Source organism: Solea senegalensis, linkage group LG3 (assembly GCF_019176455.1).
Source record: "Solea senegalensis isolate Sse05_10M linkage group LG3, IFAPA_SoseM_1, whole genome shotgun sequence".
NCBI lineage: Eukaryota > Metazoa > Chordata > Actinopteri > Pleuronectiformes > Soleidae > Solea > Solea senegalensis.
Window position 1 is genome coordinate 452,106 of NC_058023.1, and position 21,757 is coordinate 473,862.

Consider the following 21,757-nt stretch of genomic DNA (forward strand, 5'->3'; position numbering starts at 1 on the left):
AGACTACGGACGTTTAAAGTGAAATTAAATGACTTATGCACTAAAAGTTGCTCAATAACCGTAAAATGTAAACTTTTCATCCTGATGATGCGGTAAAATGCGAGTAAACGTCTCAGCTTAATGGAACTCAACCGTCACAAATGGAAGTATTTACACCTGTGACGGTTGAGTTCCATTTAGCTGAGTGTACACAAACGCAACATCGTTAACGTGATCAGGAACAGCTGAGCTTTTTCATAAGGCCAACATGGATGAATGGAAGTCCAGCTTTTCAGGCCGGAAACGGATCCACTGCTGCCTCTAAAGTAAGTCCAATTGTTTTGTGACTAAAATGTAAAACTAAATTTAGTCTGAGAAGAAGTTTTTCCTCCAATTTATCCACACAAATCTTGTGGTGTCGTCACGTGTATGAAAGGTGCCTCAGGTGTGCCAGAGCGTGGACAGCCTGTTCAAGCAGAATCGATTTAGAAAAGACGCCGTTAAACTACTTTTCTTCGGATTAAATCGTTTTAGCGTGTTCTCTCTTATGTTGGTTTGTGTGTCTGATTATCGTTGTTTATTTATAAGCCTGGGAAAAGCTTGTTTTTAAATAAAGAAATGACAGGTTTTGCAGGTCTATTCATTCCACTGTATTATTTTACACATGTTTAAAGTGTGTGTGTGTGTGTGTGTACTCACTACCAGTCAAAAGTTTGGGAACACCTTTTCATGACTATTTACATTGTAGATTCTCACTGAAGGCATCAAAACTAAGAATTAACACATGCCTTCAGTGAGTGTCAAAAATGTAAATAGTCATGAAAAGGGCATTTTTTTACTTGTATTTGTACAGTTTGTGTTGACAAACTATACAGGGACATTTTTGTTGACATTCTATACACTTGACAGTTTATATTTGGACAGTTTCTTGGTCACAATTTGACTTTTTTCTTGGGCTGTTACATGTCTCCACCACGTTTTGTGAAATTTGGTGCAATTTAGTTTCTGCTTTGTCCTACTGGGTTTCACCTTTGAGGGGCGCTACTGAGTCATTTTGTACCACTTTTTTTTTTACATGTCCCCCTTATTTTTAATTTTTTTTTGCCGCTATTTCTGATTTGTGTACTGATCCTTTTGTTTTTTGTTCCACACCTATTAGAAATAACAACAATAACAAAGATTTCTTTTTCACACATTCTGACAAAAAGCAACAACAAATGTCTGGTTTTATAACATCCAATTTATTAACAACCAAATCTAAACAACCTACATAATCAACAGGCTTGTTCAGGCATGAAATCCCTTTTTAAGTGTAACCCGTGACGGTCTGCACTGCACAGACGACGAGCTGCGTGTCGTGTCGTCGCTCTGGATTCACCGACATTTAGAACAAAAACACAACAACAAGAACATTTGTTGACACTGACTTTATATTGAGTTGTTGTTGGTTTTTTTTTTCCTGCTCTAAGATCAGTAATAAGCAACGAGCACAGACTAATTACAACATCGCCGGCAGCAGCTGAGTTTATGGTTAATGTAACAAGACACAAGCATTGTTGTTGTTAAGGCTGAATATGACACTGTCCACAGCAATAGCCATTACTGAAAAAAATGTCTTGATTAATTAGTATTTCCTGTTTTTTTTCTTTGCTTTTTTAAAAGGCAACAAACTATAGTGGTGGCAATTTTCTTTTGACAATTCAGTTTCTTATTTTTTTTTTATCAGGGCTGAACATTTTTTATATATATATATATATTATTTTTTTTAGCAATTTAAAACAAGTGTTTATACATTTATTATTTAAATGTGTAACACGGCAATACTGAGCTTTGAAACTTGACTTAAAAAACTCATAAATATCACAATCGTTTCCCAGAAAAAACAGGATGTTTGGGTTTTTTTTTTTGTTAAAATTCATATCGTGAAAACAAACGCATACATTTTAGGAACAAGACATTTGAGAACATCGTCATTTTGTAGTTTCTTAGACAAAACAACAAATTGATTGATCACACAACATAAAAGACAGATGAATCAGTAATGACAATGAAAACAGTGAGAAATCCAAAGGAAAATGGAAAATTATCAAAATTCTGACGTGTGAATTATTTCCTGACCCACATTTGGTTCACAGTTTTCACAGAATTTGACATTAAAAACATGATACATGATGTTAGTGATGAGGTACTTTTCAACTTCCCTCCTCCTTTCAAACACCATCGAATATAAAATGGAGAAACTAATTCTAGAATAGAAAAGAAAGTTTCTCTAGTCGCCCATTTGGACTCAGCCCTTGGTTCATTATTAAAGCAGCAAAATGTTTTCCATCAACTTCCTCACACACTCTTCATTTATGTCAGTAAAATAAAAAACAAATCAAGGCTTATTCTTATCTTATTTAAAAAGAAAAAAAGTGAATTAATGACCATTAATTCCTAAAACACGTGAAGCACTACTGAGGAAAATATAAAACAATTCTTCCAGGAGGAAAAGCACACCGGTAGCGACATAAAAATAAAATCTAATACTATTTTTACAGAGTTAAATAATGGCCGCTATAAATATCTATACAATAATCAAACGTGTTTTTCTTTGTTTTTTTAATCACTAGTTATTTTTTAATATTTACACCCAAGTTCAGTTGTTTTTAATGGCTTCAAGTAACAGCATCTAGTTTCTGACAAGCAGGTGGCAGCACTGACCTACAGCTCTCACTGTGTAAAGTGGCGCTGCAAGTTTTTGAGGTCAAGAAAGTCGTCTGGGTGTTAATGGGACACATGCAGCAGTTATCCACCAGGGGTCGCCTGATGTGAGTCTGAGAAAATTGAGTGTCTCTATTTCCTGACTTTTTCTTTAAGGTCTTTTCAAGCACATACTAAACCACTTTTCATTTATCACCTTGGTCCCTAAAAACAAAACAAAAAACAATAGGTTGCAGACCACTGTACTAGGTCTTTTGTTCACGTTGAGGCAGGAATTATATACCATGTGTTTAAACTGCCTGTTAATTTAACTTCACGTGTTATAAATCAGATTTGGCTGGGGGTGGGAAAAAAAGCAGATTTTCAGGTTTTTCAAGACCAGTCTGAAAAAATGGTTTTCTGGCAGTCTAGAACATGCCCTGCATAATTTTTTCCTCCTCCTAAATAAGATGCAAAAATAAGTGTTTATTTCACTTTATTTCAGGTCGCCGATCTGCCGCGTCTCATGTTGAGTTGTCTTTGAAGATGGCTATAAATAAGTCGTACTGTGAAGCTGTGCTTCTTACACTTCAAGTAAATGTATTTCACACAAAAAAAAAATCCAGAGTAAAAGATTGAAAAGATGCACAAAATGCTGCAAATTTGTACCCTCTGCTCTAACAAACCTGGATGATGAAATGGAAAAAGCAAACCCCTAATCCTAGTTTTTACATGCATACCCACGAGGCAGTTTAAAAAAAAACAAACTGTCAATTCTAGAGCTATATTCCGTTAGCGACGGGGTTGTCAAAAAAATTGGATACTCAAATAATAATCATGCTAAAAATTAGTATCGGGTACGATACTAAGGTGCAAAAGTATCGATACCAAGCTCACTACCTGCGCTACTTCAGACAACTTAATAATATTGTTGTCGTTGTTGCTGGTATCAAGTATTTTCCTGCGTATCGGTATTGAGTTGGAAATTTTAGCATCGCAGCAGCCCGAGTTAGCATATACAGAATAATCCTACAATGTCAAAAAAAAAAATTAAATATAAAAATTCCCAAACTGTCAGTCAAATCATGAAACTTTGTCTCATCTCAAGTGGGTGAACAAATGAGGTGTAGACAAACTCGAATGCCAATTTCTCTACTTGTGCGTTTTCCCTTTTTTTTTTTATCTATGTGATCAGCGTTCATTCATATATTTATACACACATAATGCCCTAAAGAAGTCAAAACGAAAAGGAAAACAACCTACGAGAGAAAATCCTAATGTTGTTCAACCTCTTCTTTAGCAGTAACATAAACAACACCTACTGCAAGTTAATACACGTTCCCCCCCTTTATTCCTACTTCTGAAGGGAGTCCCGTCACGTGTGGCAAAAAAGAAAAAGGAAATGAACGCTTCATAAACTGTGGAGATGTGACGTCGTGAAAAACAAATACAAAACACACAAGACAAGACAAGAGAAGATGATCCAGGGAGGATTGACTGACGACAAAACAAGTCACACCGCGTGTGTGTGTCTGTCTAGACCAGTGCCCTCAGAGGGAAGGACAGTGCGGCTCCTAACGACAGACCCAGGGCCAAGAAGAAGGTCATCAGTGCTCCTGCAGTCTCCGCGTCTTTGGGCTCCACCAACCTGACGAGAGGGAGAGGGAGAGGGCAACCGTGTGACATCACTGACACACAAACACACTTCTTGCTCTTGGTCATGTGATCGGTTTCCAGGCAGTCAGGATTAACCATACCACTCCGGGGGCTTATCCAAATGGCAAACAAAACTTCCTCTGTTTTCCAAATACAGCGTTTGAGCTCTCCCAAAACACTGGTTCCCCGTGGATTAACTTGTTCTCGTGTGTAAGTAAGTAAATGAAGTGGTTTGTACTCACTGTGGCGCGTAGGACATGGAAAGGCACACAAAGTAGCCGCTGGACACGGAGAAGAAGGACATGATGGCGGTGAAGACCCCGTCGTGGGAGAAGTAGACGGGCAGGTACGAGCGAGACTGGACGTTGCAGAGCATCAGCAGAGGGATGAACACAATCCGAGAGACGACCAGAATCGGGAACAGAGGAGACTCTTTGCGAGGCTGCGGAGGAAGAGGCGGAACAGCGAGTTTAGGATGTATTGTATTAGGATATAATAAGTACTCAACGTATCATATATTTCTGTCATTAAATGTGATTTTTGGATATCGTCTCCATGACGTCGCACATCAGCTGTCAATAGTGAGGGTAACTTGGTTTTAAACACATATTTTCTCCATGACACCATCAGTGTTTCTCAAACCTGGAAGTGATGATGTTTTTGTCCACAAACCATAAATAACTCAATTTTAGCTTTCTCTTTGTTATATGGAGCAAAGAAAACCAGAAAATAATCACATTTAAGAAGCTGAAAAAAATCAGCAAAGTTATTTTATTGAATAAAAACGATTTGTCTAACCGATGAATCGATTATCCAAATAGTTGACGATTAATAAACAATCGTAGTAATGACAATGATGTTGCCTCGAGAGCTCAATATGTTTCATGGTATAAAATATACGTTTCTTGGTATAAAAAAAATCTTTTAAAACCCCTTTTTAAAAGGATTAACATGTTTACATGTAATTCAAATGTCCTGCTTTAATCAGACAGACACAATAATACGCTCTGTTTTCTAAAGTCACGTAAACGCAAGCATTTAGCCGACTGGACTAACAACTTCTAATTAAATAAACGATTGTACTTTCTAAGAAAGCTGTGCGTGCTAAACCTGTATGGGTAAGTTAGATTATTGTATCGAAAAGAGATGGGGGAGGGACGGTGTTTGATGCTCACCCAGCGTATGAAGGTGGTGATGGAGCGACCGATCCAGTCGTTGAGGTTGAACGCTAAGAAGCAGCACACGGCCAGAAAGTAGCGCTCTGATCAAAGGACACAGCAAGAGTTCACCATCAGTTCACAACACACTGAGCGAGTCTGTTTTTGTCTGCAGCAGGACCCTCAGTCGCTCACCCCATTTTCCTGGGAAAGATGTCCTGACGTCTGCGGTGACGGCGGGGAACACGGACAGAGTGACGGTGAACAGAAACGTGACGCAGAACGCCATCACCCAGATCTAAAGGAGAAAGGAAAAGAGGAGCGGCCCATAAGTGTCACCCCTCTATTAACTAAACTCTAAAATAACTGGGACTGCACAATCGAAAGCAGAGGAGGAGGTGAACCTTTCTGAAAACCTCTATGACCGAGGCTTTGGCTTGTTTCTTCTCCACCTGCTCCAGTGCCAGGAAGGCCTGCTTGGTCCCATCCGGAGTAGACTCCATCTTGGCCTCAGCTGCACTGCTGTTGGCCGCGTCGTGAGCGTGACCGTTAACCTTCCCGTTCTCCGCGGTGCCGCTCTCTGCAAAAGAGGAAACCTTGTTGTTCGACACGTGCCCGAAAGTAATAATAGGTGCTTAGTGCGGGTTTTTTTATTTTTATTTTTTAGGCTTTTATGGACAGACACACAGAGGCTGTGTGAGTGGAACAGAGCGCCTCTGTCTGTCTGAGACTAATTGGATAAATGGAGAGGTCAACTGACTTAACAAGATAATGCTCCACTGAACTGATTTCATTCAAACAGGCTCAACGACACCGTTGTGAGAACTGAGTGGAAAAGCAAACGCATGCAAACAAATCTCTGATGACGGTAATTGTATTCATTTAAAGGGGCTTTTTAAACTTCAAAATGAGATCGCTCGGGCTCACCTTTCAGCAGCTCGTCCGTGGTGTCCGCTTCGTACTTGCCGCCGTTTTTCAGATAAAACTGCGCAAACTCCTGCAAGGAAACGGACAACGCAGGTTTGAACTCCTGTTTCGCTTCACAGGATCAGTTCACACTCGTGTGAACGTTGCTCAGGTTTCAGTGGCTTTTATTCAAATGTGTCTTCATCTCGTTGTGTCCCACTGTCTAAGTCCCAAATCTTATATTTACTTAGTTTCAATATGACTATTGTTTAGCTGAAGTTGAGTGGATTTGTGGGTAATGTGACAGTAGTGATGCACAGCTGGGTGTGGACTAACCAGGCGAGGTAGAAGCATGTAACTAAAGAGTGTGGCCACCGTCCCCACACATGGTGTGATGAAATAGCCCAAAGCTGCCGTTTCAAAGTCCGTGTCACCTGCAGAGACGAAACACGAATTAGCAAACAAAAAGGACACAACATGAGCACAGATGAAGACATGAAACAGACCTACACCTCAACCAACTAACATTAAAGGAGACAAAATACTGTTGTTCATGGGAGAACAGTTTACCATCGTCTGTCGGGGAATGTTTATGACATGCAAGACACGTCTGAAAAACTGGGAAAATGTATCATGAATAAGGTGTTGTACCATGTTATGTCATATAATATCGTCATATGTTTGCTGTGCTAGTCACAAGTTCATCTGAGGTGGTTTCAAGGCCGAGGTGAAGAGCGAGGCCACCTTCTTATCTCATCACCACAGGAGCAGCTCTACGCCACACCCCCCACCATGTTGACGGACTTGACTGAGTGACCGCGTCGAACATCGAGTCATAGCGTTTTAAAGCCAATGTTCCACGGAGTAATTTGAGAACAATATTTTCTGCGTCGTAAAAGAAGAGATACAGATCCTGACTAATGCTTTTTCCATGGCTGCACGAAACTGCCGTGACAACAAAAACACAAACTAGTGACGGACAAAGCAGTTGTTTTCGGTGTCCTGAATCATTAGAATCCGTTCATTAAAAAGATGAGTTGCGCACTTCCTGCATGACCGGAGCACAGATGCCTTCTGACACAGCTTTCGGCAGTGCTGTTGCTAATTACCCTAGACTCCTCGGCTAAATGTTGAGATTTTAGACATTTGCTTGCTACATGTTGCAATTAACACAGAATTCTTTTAAGTGTTTTTAACTGATCTATATTTGGAAACTGGCAGTCTGATGAAGCTCCAAGTACTATCCCTAATGGAAAAGCAAAACAAACCCCAGAGTAGAGTCGAGCTAGAGCTAGAGCTGTAATGTAAAAGTGCCATAAAATACTTTTTATTTCCTTCTCACCAATATTTCCACGACACAAGACGATATTCAATCCTTCATAGCACTTCACATTGTGGGCACTGTATGTCCTCATGACATGGATCTCATAGCTCTAGGAGCTTCCAGAGATTAATGGATTTTCTGTTAAAAAGGCGCCGCGAGGGACCCGAGTCACATCCCAGGGCGATGACATGACTAAACACATTTTGTCCAACTAAACACTTCTTTTGTCCCCAATTTCGTCTAAATGCGACCTTATCTGAAGAGGAAGCCGAGAGGAATGATTTTGATTACGAGGATGATGAAGAGGATGAAATTTCATCCCGAATACAATGCTTGATTGGATTGCGACGAAGTACGCTCCCTGAGTACTTCTGAGTCAACCAAACAGCTTCACGTCCAAGAGGAATATTTTTTTTATCTTACTAAAATGTATTTTCATGTCATAGAGGCTTTAAAATTGTTTTTTTTATGGTATTTTGTGTCTATACTTCATTCAGATGTAGCTTCATATTAACATAGGCATGACGTTATTTTTGCAGGGCATTTCATACAAGGTGTGCTTTACATAAAAACACAATTCTATCAAAACCAGAACAATTATTATTATTATTATATACATATATACTTGATGTATATTACTGTGTGTGTGTGTGTGTGTGTGTATGAATCAACCTGCCAAGGACAAGAGAACACCTTTGAGCGAACGTGTGTGTGTGTGTTTTGACTTGTTCTACATCTAATTTGAATGATCCTCAGTTTCTAGGCAACTCAGGATCAGGCCCTCGGAGAGTGTTGTGTGTGCACGTGGGTGACTCACTGGCCGTGGCGAGCAGCAGAGCGATGGCAGCGAAGGTTCCAGCGAGGCCCTGGCCGCTCATGAAGATGGTGCTGTACTTCTGCGGCAGCAGGCCTACCAGGCCAAACAGACTGCCCTGCAGCACGGCGCCGAACGCTGCGGGAGAACACGTGTCGTCATTGAGCGCATTTCCACTCACATGTGCGCCCCGGGGCCTCCGCTCACTCCTACTTACAGTTGATGAACCAGATTGTAGCCATGGTGATCGAGAAGAAGCGGTCTTTGTCTTCGATGGGCACTTTGACCAGCACTGCTGTGAGGAGGAAGAGCAGCAGGATGAAAACGAGGCTGCCCCCGATCCGCATCCGCTCCGATATCCTGAAACACAGAATGGGGTAAATGATTGAACCAAGAACATCAACAATCTGCATCAAACTGGATGGAAAGATCGACACTGTCTGACCCTGTGTTACCTCTGGTAGAGGATGGAGTTGAGGAGGGTGAAGAGCAGCAGGGGCAGCTGGGACAGCAGGGTCATCCAGTTGTTGAAGTAGTACTCTTTGCCGACACTGACTGTGCCGTTGTTCCATTCTGTTGTGTTTAAGCGTTGCTGGAAATACTGCAAACACAGAAAATGCATATTAGACCATCTCAAACCAGGGTACACAAACGCAGACGGCATCTAAATCGGGCACGTCCGAAGTCTGGCCCGCAGCTTCAGTTTGGTTTTGTACTGTTTGAGGCCAGAGACGGACGGGGACAGAAAATCAGTCCTGGCATTTTGGCATTTTTATCATACACACATTTACACCACTGTAGCAGGAGACACATTAGCTCAGCTGGTAGGGAGTTGCTCTCTGAACCTACGGTTTGCCTGTACCTGTATATATTATATACCTGTAAATATTACTGTTACCTTACTAACTCCAGATGTAAAATAAAGGCAGAATTGTTTTTCCCCATTAGTTCACTGACAATGACAATATTTGTACGTAACATTTACTGTTAAACATGTCCAGGAATCTTCATATTATCAAATCTGGCCCTCTTTAAATCTAAATGTTCTACGTGATGCAACTATGGAAAAATACTGTACCGTTCATGTCTGAAACACAGAACCTTTTAATTTGTGTTTGTTTTAGCAGAGATTTAATGTTGTCCTTTCTGACACAACTCTCTTATTTATCCAGGCTTGGGACCAGCACAGGGAGTACACTGGATGTGGCTGGGGTCAATTTAGAGTTACCAACCCGGACGTTGACCTGATGGGGACTCAAACCGGGCAACATTTTGTCCACAAGGCAAGTTCTCTTTCTGTTCGGCTAGAGCAGTTGTACGTATTAAATAAAATACACAATTGTATTTCAGTTTAGTAGCCATTATTATATAGTAAAAAATAATGTGTTCTGTGTAAACCAATAGAAAAAAGTACCCAAAACACACAAATGACATAACATTGTAAAGATAAGGCAGGAGATAAACACAGTGTTCAAAGGGTGGCAATAATACCAGTTATAATGGTACGGTCTGTGACTTATCGTGCTCCAGGAGCAGATAGGAAACGCATTAACGTTTCACTGGCCTCTCAATAAGCTTAAATGTCCAGTATATGCAGCCAGCTAATTGAGCACGTCACAGTTTTCATCAGATGGGTTAAAACACGTATGTGGAGAGAGGCTTCATTCTGACACGAGCACACGTGTCAGTCCTTCCACATGACACGCTGGGTGAGTTTCACAGGGTTGCCCCTCGGGTCATAAACATGAAATTACATCCAGAGCAGTACTTGAGCAAACATACCGTTTTTGACGCATCCAAACAATTCAGCGATTATTAACTGAATATGAGAACTGTATTCTAAAATGTGAACACGTTGTGGTTACTCTAACTGAATATCTATCTATATTGGAGGACGTTGTCATTTTGATTGACATTTTGTATCATTTTCATGGACAAAATAACTAATCGGTTATTGAGAAAACAACCAGACTTATATTGGATTATGCAGGTTCCCTACACATGGATATATTTTTTTCCTCCATTGTTTGACATGTGACTCTTTAAGAAGTTTAAGGAGCAAAGCTCTGCTCAAAGCTGTCACATGACATGAGTAAATGCAGAGAAAAAGGTTAAAAGCATTTCATGTATAATGTTTTACCATCGAGGCCGTCATGAAGAAGTTCCATGGTAGCAGTGTTCCCAGGCCCAAGATGAAGAAACAGACTCCCACCAGACAGCCTCTGTGTAATCACAAGTAAAGTGTGTTAGGTGATGGAGAGACTGTCACAAAAAAATCACAAAATGTGCAAAACACTTATCATAAAGACCGCTTTTACATGCAATGAATCATGATTGTGGTAGTTGTTTAAAAGTTAGAAATTGTTTTTTTCTTTTGCTTACTTTTTTCAGTGTTATTTTCTCCCAATTAAGTGGCCTTAAAATCTCTCAAATCTCTTAAATTTCTTTAACAAAAGAATCTTGTTGAAATGTAAATAATGCATTTTAAATTCTTTCAGTCTGCATAAGTTAGCAATGAATCCAAAGCAGGGCAACATTAACACTGTATACTATGTTTTCGATATTGCAAGTAATATCGTCAGTGCAACGTTTCTCCACAGCTGATAATATTACGATATAAAAACGAAGCGCTACAGATTCGTCAGCAGCAAATAAAACCGTGTATTTGGACTCACCTGTCCTGTGGTGTGTCTGTTCTTCCTTTCATCCTGATGTAGGAGCTTCTGGGGAAACAGGGGAGAGGAATAATCAGACACATTCTCACGGATTACTGGATGTGGGAGTTGTTCTAGTCAGTCCTCGCCCAGTGTTTACCTCACTTCTTAAGCCCTTCTGCAGAAATGTATTTACATTCTGACAGTGGGCTGTGAGGGGAGGTCCATACCCAACAGCCCTATAGAGAGACTGCACAGTGGTGTGATATATGTATGAATGACAGATGATTAGTTCTTGTGATACATCATGTGGACCTGTGGATGCTGGAATGAGTTAACTTACTGTTTAATGTCTTAACTAGAGCATTAGTACCAGACTGGATAGATGGAGGGAAGAAATGATGGTCGTTAGGGCTGAAATGTTTTTAAACTCTGGTATTAAAGTGCTGGCATATATATCTGTGTACACGAAGCTAGTAGTTTGTTCCTCCTGGATACAATAACAACTTTTGTCATTTGCCGTAACCCTAGATTAAGGCTAACAACCGCCTGTGTGACAGTCACAGAGCTCTTCAGAGTTGTCGGGCTCAGACAGGATGTGGGTCGAGCTCTGTCAATATTCTCTCGGGCAGAAAAATGTGTCCCGAGCTGCTCTCTTGTATCAACCGCTGAATAAAAGGAGTAAAAGGAGTGTGTAGGTTCAAATCAATGGCCTGACTGATATGCCAGTGAAGTGTTGACAGGGGGTCGTGGATGAAATGGGAACTTGCATTTCTGTGATTTTTGGGTGAACCTCAGCATATGAATCCCTAAACTTTCACAACAAGCACTGCTGTGAACTCGCTATGTTTACATGAGCAAATTCATTCCGATTGGAATTTACAATTCCATCCTTTACATGGATGTAAAATTAACTCAACTGCCAGCTGTTCCGTTATTAACCGTAACTCTTGATAAGCTGCTAACCTTGCTGAACGTCTTCTTGGGGACCAAAGTTGACCTGAAGGAAGGAGCAGTGCCAGCTATCTCTGATGGATTTCCCGGATGACAAAGATGTAAGTGTTCCAAACATTAATGAATTATGTAAGTTTGCATGTGTGCTTGCCAGTGTAGCACGAGCAACAGGACTTGAAAAGGAAGCGTTAGCGCCGACACTCTTTTCTAAAGTGTCATAATGTTAAGACTTTGGCTTTTTATTTTTTTGATCCATTTGCTGGAGTTCGTGTTCATTATTTTGAGTGCATAGGGAACAACTGACCGTAACATTGGCACAGAACAGCGAGTCTAGTATAATTTAGCTTCTGAAGTAATTATCCGTGCACTTGTGTAATCAGTTTTCATTCTCATACAAAAAAGCTATTGAAGATACAGTAGAGCAGTCATTGCTCTACTTTATTTGAATCAATTCATTCAACTGAATATCATAACTTTTCCTGTCTTTGAAGTTACTGTTGAATTTATCAAGTTTACATTGTTGATAATATAGTTTTTTTTTCCCTTTTATCTTTAGGATATACCACACCAGTCTACCATCACTCAAAATTACACTCCATCACCAGACTTGGTCACCTGTGTTTTGCCCCCACAAGAATGTAGTTTTTCCCTACACTGGAATGTTATGCATAGGTGATGCACCTTACGAAGACGAGGGGGGCACGTTGAAGCGGCAAGCTGTGTTTTTAGCATCTTAGAGGTGACCAATCACAAGAGATTTGGTGTTCTGGGGGTGTGGTTTAGCTCTGAAACTGCTCGGCTGACAGAAGGCAGCCTGAGAGGAGCAGTAGACTCGCTCGTTCTGTAGAAACGGTAAGGTTTTTGACCATAAAAACAAGCTCATGTTTACAAGTAGACCTCCATAACTCACATATTTAGTTTGAAAGGGCCGTTCGACTTCACCTTAACCCTGTGAACAGTCATGCAGAGTTTAAGAATATACTCCCTGTGCACACACCGACTTTCTCTGGAGAGAAAACAAAGCCCACATCCATACACACCCATGCACCATGTTTGAGCCACACTCCCAAGAGTTTGGACTAGATCCTAAAATACAGCTTGTCACAATCAATACAATCTATGCCGTGCAGTCGAATCACACCAAACCAAATAAACCTGTTTTGTTTCTCACAGGGGACTTTTTTTCATGGCCAACTCGGCTACAACAGCAGCTGTGGAACAATGCACAGCATGACAGAGACAACAAACAGCTGTCAAAGGATGAATATTGCACCAGCCCAATACATCTGCAACTCAGACTCAAAACCAACCTGTTAAAAATAGCCTACTCTCTGTAATCACAGATTGTTTTTTTTTTAGTGCTGAAACAATTGCTCAATTAATCGATTATTAGAGTGATTTATTAAATGAATCGTCAACTATTTTGATAATCGATGAATCGGTTTGAAGCTTTTTTCATTATTAAAACAAAATTTCTGACTCTTTTAGCTTCTTAAATGTGAATATTTTCTTCAAACAAGACATTTGAGAACCTCATCATTTTCAGGTTTGACAAACACTGAACAACATTTTTCAACGTTTTCAGACATTTCATGGACCAAACGCTTACTTGATTAATCGATTATGAAAGTAATCGTAAGTTGCAGCTCTATTTTTTTGTTTTGTAAAGTGTCCTTGCGTTTTGAAAAGTCACTATAAACATAAATGGACATTTTACAAGGGGCAGGGGCAGTTTAGTCTGAGCTGGAATGTTTTTTAACTTTATCATGCTGACTCCACTGTATGAGCTTTCAGTCACGCCGACACTTCCTTAAACTTAAAAGTCAACACTTCCTTCTTCCTACACACGTGAACAGATGTGATACGCATGAAGACAAACTTCGGTTTTCCATGGATGACGGTGTTTTTGTACACTGTCGCATCAGTCGCTCAGTCAAAGGTCACTGCAGTGGTCTAACTAGACAACATGTTTAAGTGACTCATGGACACGGCTGGGAAAAATGTCTGCATTTCATTACATCAAATGTATGAAAACATAAGCAGGAAGGGAGACAATGGCCTCAGATCTCCCATAGAAACTGGGAGGGGTTTGTTTTTATTTGCTTGTTTGCTTAAGTCAACACAGAAAACATACAGTCCACAGGTCCTTTTTAAGGTCTTTAACTCACTGGCTACCAATGATGTCTATAGCGTTAACTGCCAGTGACGTCTGATGAAAGAAGAGAGTCTGGACTGGCGAACTGCCCAGGGTGTGCCCCGCCTATCGCTCTATGTCAGCTGAGATTGGCACAGCACTACCGCGACCCTCCGGTGGAGGATAAAGCGGTAGATAATGGATGGATGGATATTAACATCATGACATACAGTCTTTAGCATTCTTATGTTCAATGATGCAAGTCCATCCTTGATTGCTCAGAGCTGGAAACACGTACACAAATAAACAAATGTTCCTCTAGCTTTGTGGGTAGTCTGTACAGGATGAGATCTGAGGTAAGAGATATTTAAAAGAAGAAAAATATGTTAAAGTAGTAATCGCAGTAATATAACTGAGTTCTGTTTATGTTGCAGCACCTGTTAGTTTTGGTCCCTAAATCAGTTTAAATCCACAATTCTTCTTTAAAAAAAAAACTAATTACAAACTCATTTGAAAATGTTTGTCCATGTACCATTTTACACACATTTTCAAGTGTGTCGTTCTCTGCCTTTTCTCTAGCTCTGCTTTGTTTCCTGTCATCCACACCCCCGTCTTTTAACTACACGATATACTGCGCACAAACTTGTTTCATGTGGCAGGCACCCCGCCCTCGTCACCAGGACAAACGTGTTTAACGTGAGAAAAATGCATACGTCCTGAAAGAAGTCTCGAGGTGGAAGTTCACCAGCGTAGTTGGCCTTTGAAGGTGTTTACAGTCCAGTCTTCACATGTCGGTCCCTTTTTGAGTCCAGCAGTGCAGTCTTTACACACAGAAATACCAACCATACTATGTGAGGGTTGTGTCAGCATGCTCAGTAGGTGACGGAGACACACTACTGTGCACACACTGGCCTTTTTTTTTTTTTGTTAGCCTGAGGCAGTTTGGAGGGAGTGTGTTGGGATGAATAGCTGCCTGAACTTGGGGCTAAAAATTATCAACTGTACTCGCACACTCACCATAACACTGTTTGTTTTTGTCTCTACTTTCTATGCTGACATCTAACTACTTGAATCTAGAATATTATATTTATACTACCGAGTATACATACTAGTTGGTTAGTGTATAATCATCACATTGAAATGGAAATCCTTTGGTTTTCATATGCTGCGTTCCATTTGTAATTTCTGTGTAAGAAATTTAGATTTCCAACCTCGGAAACTCAGAGCGTACTTTATAGTTAACGGCAATTCTGCCACGTTTGTTTTATGGTTTAATTTTTAACCTGTTCCCACGCTGTTTATGTGCATAAAATACAACTTCCAGTGTTGTTATTATTGACCCGTATTGCCCGAGATAAACTTGCGTCTTGAATGCATGGTCGAATGCATGGGACTTAGGGGCAACGTCCCACCCAGTTCCAACGTACTAGTTCTGATGTACTTGGAATGCAGCAATGGCCCTCAGAAAAAGCCTTTTGTTTGAGATGGCTCAATATCACTTCCAGTCCGATAGTGTGTCACTGTGTAACAAATGTTATGCTCCCGTACTTTTTTTTTTTTTACACGGAAGCATGCGATATGTATGATGTTTGGTTTGTAGTTGATCTCGCATTTTTCTCTTTGCACTAGTGATACTAAGTATAATATTGGCTTATTCCTACTTTCTAAAGTATATGTACTTTAGCTGAGGTTCACAAAGGCTGCTAACGGACAAACCAATAACATTCATGCATTTTGCAGTTTGAAACGGAAGCCTACTGGGAAAAATAAAAAGAACAACCTATGCAAAGGTCATCGTAGTTCTCCGATGCTCTCTGTAAAGCGATGAAGGAGTCCTTCATTTTGTTACAATCTAACCCCTTCTCTTACTACTTTTCTTATCTTGCCACTCTCAAGTATAAGTTAAGTCAAGTATATCATTTCTGATTGTGCACCTTGACTAGAGTCCACCCTTGGTACATTCACTTAATGGGCATGATTAGAAAAGGCACACATACGCACACCTGCAGACTCTGCACATCAGGAGGAGGAGTCAAGTGCTCCAGATCCACTCCAATGTCTCAAAATAACTGGCGCTAAACTACCAACATCACATCAAAATCGTCTTAAATTCTGTTTAGACTTTTTTAGTCTGTCCCTGTGTGGCATGTGGTGCCACGTGAGTTGCAACATGGACTGTGTGATGTCTGAATGCACTGCACGTTCTGTGTCTTCACAGCGAGATAACTGTGAACTCCCAGGTGAGTTCAGTTCAAACCGATGACAAAACTGAGTTTCAGAGCTGAAAGCAGACACTTTCAGATCATACTAAGGGGTTGAGTGAAAAACCATAAAAGGATTATGATCCTTTTCATAATCGAGTACTTGTTTGGTCCATGAAATGTCAGAAAACTTTGGAAAATGTTGATCGTGTTTCCCAAAGGTGGAGTTCTCAAATGTCAAATGTTTTAATGATTCCTTTGTTATATGGCTGCAAAATCTGAAACCATTATTCGATTATCAAAATAGTTGCCGATTCATTTAATCAGTTGCAGCCCTAATAAGATCACATCAAAACCTTTGGGAGATTCTAGGTCAGAAGTTCTACTCTCTCTCTTCTGTCTCTAGTTAAAACTAGGTCTACTTTCAACTAAAAGCAGCTGTCTCAGAAAATAATATGTTTGTGCAGTCAATGGATACAAAGGCGGGAAAAAAAAGGGAGGTTCATCAAATCTTTAGTCAGTCCCCGTTTCCCTTCTGAGTCACTCAGGATTACTAATTCTCGCAGTAATCCAGCCATGTGGTTATACAGCATCAGCAGCCATTATCTGTTTCACCAACATGAAAAACACAGTACCATGTTAATACCTTTGTTTGAACAGTGTGGACCCAGAGGGTTGTTGTGTAGTTAGATAAAGTCATCATTATTATTATTATTATAATATGACAGCACAGTAGAATACAATATGGTGATGCGTTCATGTACATTAAGTATTTACTAATATCCATCCATGTTTTGACTGTAAATAAGCACAAAAATACACTAAATGTAAACGGGTAGTACTAAATTAATATTCACGTGTGTAAATGACGTTTTTTTTAGCCGTGTTTGTGCTTAAATCATCTGTGTGTTAGTAGTTTCCACAGGCGAGCCGGACACAGAGTAGGAAATATGAGCCCGCGGTCATGTGTAACCGTGATGTTGACACGGACACAATCTCGTTTAGCAAACACGACAGGAACGACGAATTAGTTGACGTTAACGTTGCCCTTTATAACACGTTCATATGTCGCCTTGTTCACGTACAGCGCATTTATTGAGGCACCCGCGATGCGGAACGTGTGATGCAGTTCTCACCTTGGCTTTGTTGTCACTGTATGTTCATAGTGCTCCTTCCCGCCGTGGGAAAAAATAAAATGTGGTGGTCCAGAAAAATAAAAAAGATGAACACCGATAATACACGTGGCGGGAATGAAGAGACGATTAAGGCTCGTTCACGGATAAGCTAGGCGGGTTTTTCCTCTGTCTCATCCACGCAGAGTGTGTCATAACGGCTTTGACCACCAAATATGGTGAACACTTCCGGTTCAGTCAGCGACAACTTTGGACTCCATGTGTTTCCATGTTTTCAATTAGAAGTGTCTTTTGTCACACCATATTAGTCTTATTACATGTTAAGATAATATAATAGGATTATAAGTCCTCACACAGGGGCATACAAACACATTAATATTATATTTGTTTTGTGTTTATGTGCGCATGTGTACAGTGCCGGCCCGCGCCTTTACGGGGCCCTAAGCAGAACTTGGGCCCCGCAACACCTACTACCTCAAAATAGCCGGTGCTTGACTATTATTGGAACATAAGTAACACTGTACCGCAAAATCAGTGTCACTCTAGTGATAAAAAAAAAAATGACTTCAGCTCAATGTTATTTTGATTATTCAAATGTTTAAGATATCTAGATTTCTTTAATTTGTTAAACACTTAAACACTATTGATTAGTGTGTACATATATATATATACACACAAGCACCTATACATGTTTCTAGTAGGCTGTAAGGACTTGTTGGCTGGTGCTCATGTCTTTAAAGGGCTTTTTCAAGGCTTAAAAAGTGGTTTAGGGTTAGGCATTAATTGTTATGGTCAAGGTAAGGGGTTAGGGGATGCATAATGTCTGTGAGAATGTGTGTACATATGTGTATGTGTATATGTGTGTATGTATAGATATATCTATATGTGTGTATTTGTACATTTGTATATAGGTGTATATTTTATTTGTGCATCTATAAAACCTAATGCTCTTACCCTCGCGTTTTTTTTCTCTTATATAATATCATCTATTACTGTAAACATTGCCAATATACATCCAGTGAAGCCAGTATCTATTCTATGCATCTGTATTATTTTGTCTTGTTTCCGTTCTACGTTATTCCTTTTTCACGAGTCATAATAGTCTTGTACTTGTTGCCCAACTTACAAAAGTTGGAAATTTGATTCATATCATCATTTAAACTCAGATTTGAGAGTACCGTGTGTACAAATGGGCAGCTTTCAGTCAAAATAAAATGAATTAGGAATAAAAGGAATCTGATTAGTTGATTGGAAGCTTTCATTGCACTTGCACAAACTAACAAAAAACTCACGTCTTGTCGGACCATCACATGCCACAAATATTCCTCTTTTCGTCACTTGTAATCAACAAGTCTTAAATGTTTTTCTCTTTTGTGTTTTATAATCACTGATCTGGAGGATGAGCCAAGCTGAATTCAAATCTGGTACAGCCAGATCAGAGGAAGGAAGGTGGGGCACTTCCAGGAAAGTGTGTCACAGCTCTTCGGTGTTGCCTCTCGTCAACTAGTTTTACCACATGCTATCAAATCCCTTAAGACTTGTCATATTTAGTATCTTTAAATTATACAGATGAACATTAGTGCGTCATTTACACAGAACAGAACACATAATGGATTATTTTGAAGTAACATGAACCAGTCTTTCACAACATTGATGTGACCACCAAGTGATTTTGTGGTGCGATAAAAACCCCAAGAGGAATCACATGGGTCTGCTTCTGAAACGGTGGTGGTGAGCGCCCTCTGCTGGTTCAACCTGTGAATTTGATGTTTAACACACTGACAAATGTATTTAAGTAGATGTGAAAATGAACTTTACGCATGGGTTGTGCTGGTGCAGTACGGTGGAATGTGTTGATTTTAAGTGGTGGTCAGACCATTTTCCTGACCCACGGAGCAGCTTTTTGGCAAGGTCTTTAACCAATTTCTTGTTTTTTAAAAAAGAGAAAAAAGTCATTTGCATCACATTTCTTCCATTTATATGAATAGAGGAGTTCTTGAGGGAGTTTGGGGCCTGCACCCACCTCCAACTGAAAGGCAACACTGTTTTGATTGTTAAATTACTGGCAACAAATATGCAGCAGTAGCTGTATATTTCAAATGACTGTGAAATTAACTAGTTTTGTTAATGTTTTCATCTAAAATGGAGCACAGTAATGAGTCCCCAAAACAAATCAAAACTTTCCCAAACTTTTAGTTAAAATGTATGTACGTATACTGTTGAATAACATGCATACAGTTACGTTTTAATTAATTTTATTAACTATTTGTTTACCAATTAAAAAAATATAATAAAAAATGACATTAGGTGTTACAGATATGGCTTTAAATGAGTTGCCACATGTTGTGGAAATGCTATTGTATTACAACAGAATATTTGTAATTTAACTGTTTATTGAAAACATAACTGCAAAAAATACAAAATATAAACACTTCTGGCAACAAGCAAATATTAAGTTGGTGAGATTCCTTCGAAAAAACAGAATAAAAATCTTTGGAAAAGACTGCAGTGAAAACAAATTAACACCACAGAGTACAGAGCTTTGCACAATGCACTTCATTTTTAACTACAGCAGGCAGTCAGTAAGAAAGCCGGACAGAATATAATAGTGAAGATGAAGACGAGCACAAGAATCCCCACAGCCACGGCTACTATGATGGTGATATGAGTGGGAACTTCTGCATTGTTGTTGCATGCATGTTCATCTAGTGAGGAAATAAAAACAAACGCAAACAATGCATTATACAATGACAACAACATTTTAAAAAAATAGTTTGGAGTGATAAGTTCAACTTCAAGATAAAGAAATTGTTAGTTAAATAAGCTGTATTTGATGGCTCTAGTGTTGCAGTTTAAATTCTGGACATGAGTGCGACAACTCGTTCACAGGATGAAACAAGATGCCGCCGCCCATCGACAATAACTATGAACACATAAAACAAAACTATACGTTGATGTCACACCACGTACAGAGAATGAGGGGGAAACAAAACTAAAAAATGGTTAATCATAAATATAATAATGATGTACTGATGAGGGTGCAATGTACTGAAATAAATGGCTTGATAAACAGACGACATAAAAGTTTGATTAAGAGTCAGCAAATACAAGAAACTAAAATGTGAAATTTACCAACATAAATATGGTTAAATGTATATAATGTGGTTAAATACATCAAATCAAGAGAACAAGTGGAAGAAATAAACTGTTCTGAATGATAAAATAAAGGTTCAAATAAAGATGAAGCTCAGTTATAGAGTTAGGATCAGTCAAAGGTTGGTTAACACTGCCCATTGTAACATTTGTGTATATAGAACGCGTTTCGTTTCAGTACATTTAGTCTTATTCTGTGGCAAAACATGACATCAGCCACACTAACAAGCCACAGTGTTGGTGCGATGGTGTCACGTACCTGAGCTGCCTGTAGACTTCACTGTGATGACTGTACCATTTCCAAAAATAGTCTCATAATATGGTATCTCCAAAGATACCTTGCAAATGTATGTCGCTGAATCCTCTCCTGTGATATTTGAAAGGGTCAGAGTTGCACAGAATGGATATTGATGTTTCACCACACTAGTGTTGTTCTCCATTTCTGTCTGATTTTTCAGCCAGAAGAATCTAATTTGTTCAGAGTCCTTTTGAGTGTAGCAGCAGGTGATGTTCACGGTCTCTCCCTCAGTGACAGAAACGTCAGAAATCTGGATCACAGCACTGGCACCTGCCATTAAAACACCTGCAGACAGAGTGGTCAATTCTTATTCAGTCGATTTAAGGGTTTCTGGCAATTTACAACAATGGACATGGTTTAACGTGCAGTGATGTGGCCATAATTTAAAAACTAATTCTTATCAGTGAAACAAATCCTCTGAATTGTACAATTCTTCACAAACACTTGGAAAAATTCAAAACTGGCGACATAACTGGACCTATTCTACATTTTATGAATATTATTTCAGTCGTGTTACTACTTACTCCAAGACGAGTTGTCACAGAGAGAGGCCAGCAGCACGCTGCCCAAAAGAAACTCCATCTCTTCAGAGTGTTTCACCACAGAAAACGGCCGCTCATGTCTTTATGTCTTCAAGTCCCACCCACCAAACTCTCACACTGGGCAAAAAAAACCCCACAGTGGGTTCCTTTTCCTTTGGCAACACAGCAGC

The 21,757-nt window shown here is 39.7% G+C and overlaps 1 protein-coding gene across 2 annotated transcripts; it reads right to left on the reverse strand.

Moving 5' to 3' along the window:
- Nucleotides 1-1,199: 1,199 nt before the first annotated feature.
- On the reverse strand, nt 1,200-17,753 carry LOC122765917 (equilibrative nucleoside transporter 2). 2 transcript variants are annotated; one of them, XM_044020409.1, is made up of 13 exons: nt 17,598-17,753; nt 11,194-11,238; nt 10,659-10,740; nt 8,974-9,119; nt 8,736-8,878; nt 8,522-8,656; nt 6,717-6,814; nt 6,402-6,471; nt 5,879-6,054; nt 5,670-5,772; nt 5,493-5,578; nt 4,560-4,759; nt 1,200-4,309 (listed from the first exon to the last, which is right to left on the reverse strand). In XM_044020409.1, exons 2-13 carry the CDS (start codon nt 11,223-11,225, stop codon nt 4,198-4,200), a joined length of 1,383 nt encoding a protein of 460 aa, XP_043876344.1. In that variant the 5' UTR covers nt 11,226-11,238; nt 17,598-17,753; the 3' UTR covers nt 1,200-4,197. The 2 variants fall into 2 exon arrangements, with proteins under 2 accessions (XP_043876344.1, XP_043876343.1); XM_044020408.1 differs by having other exon boundaries at nt 11,194-11,241.
- Between the last annotated feature and the right edge of the window lie 4,004 nt (nt 17,754-21,757).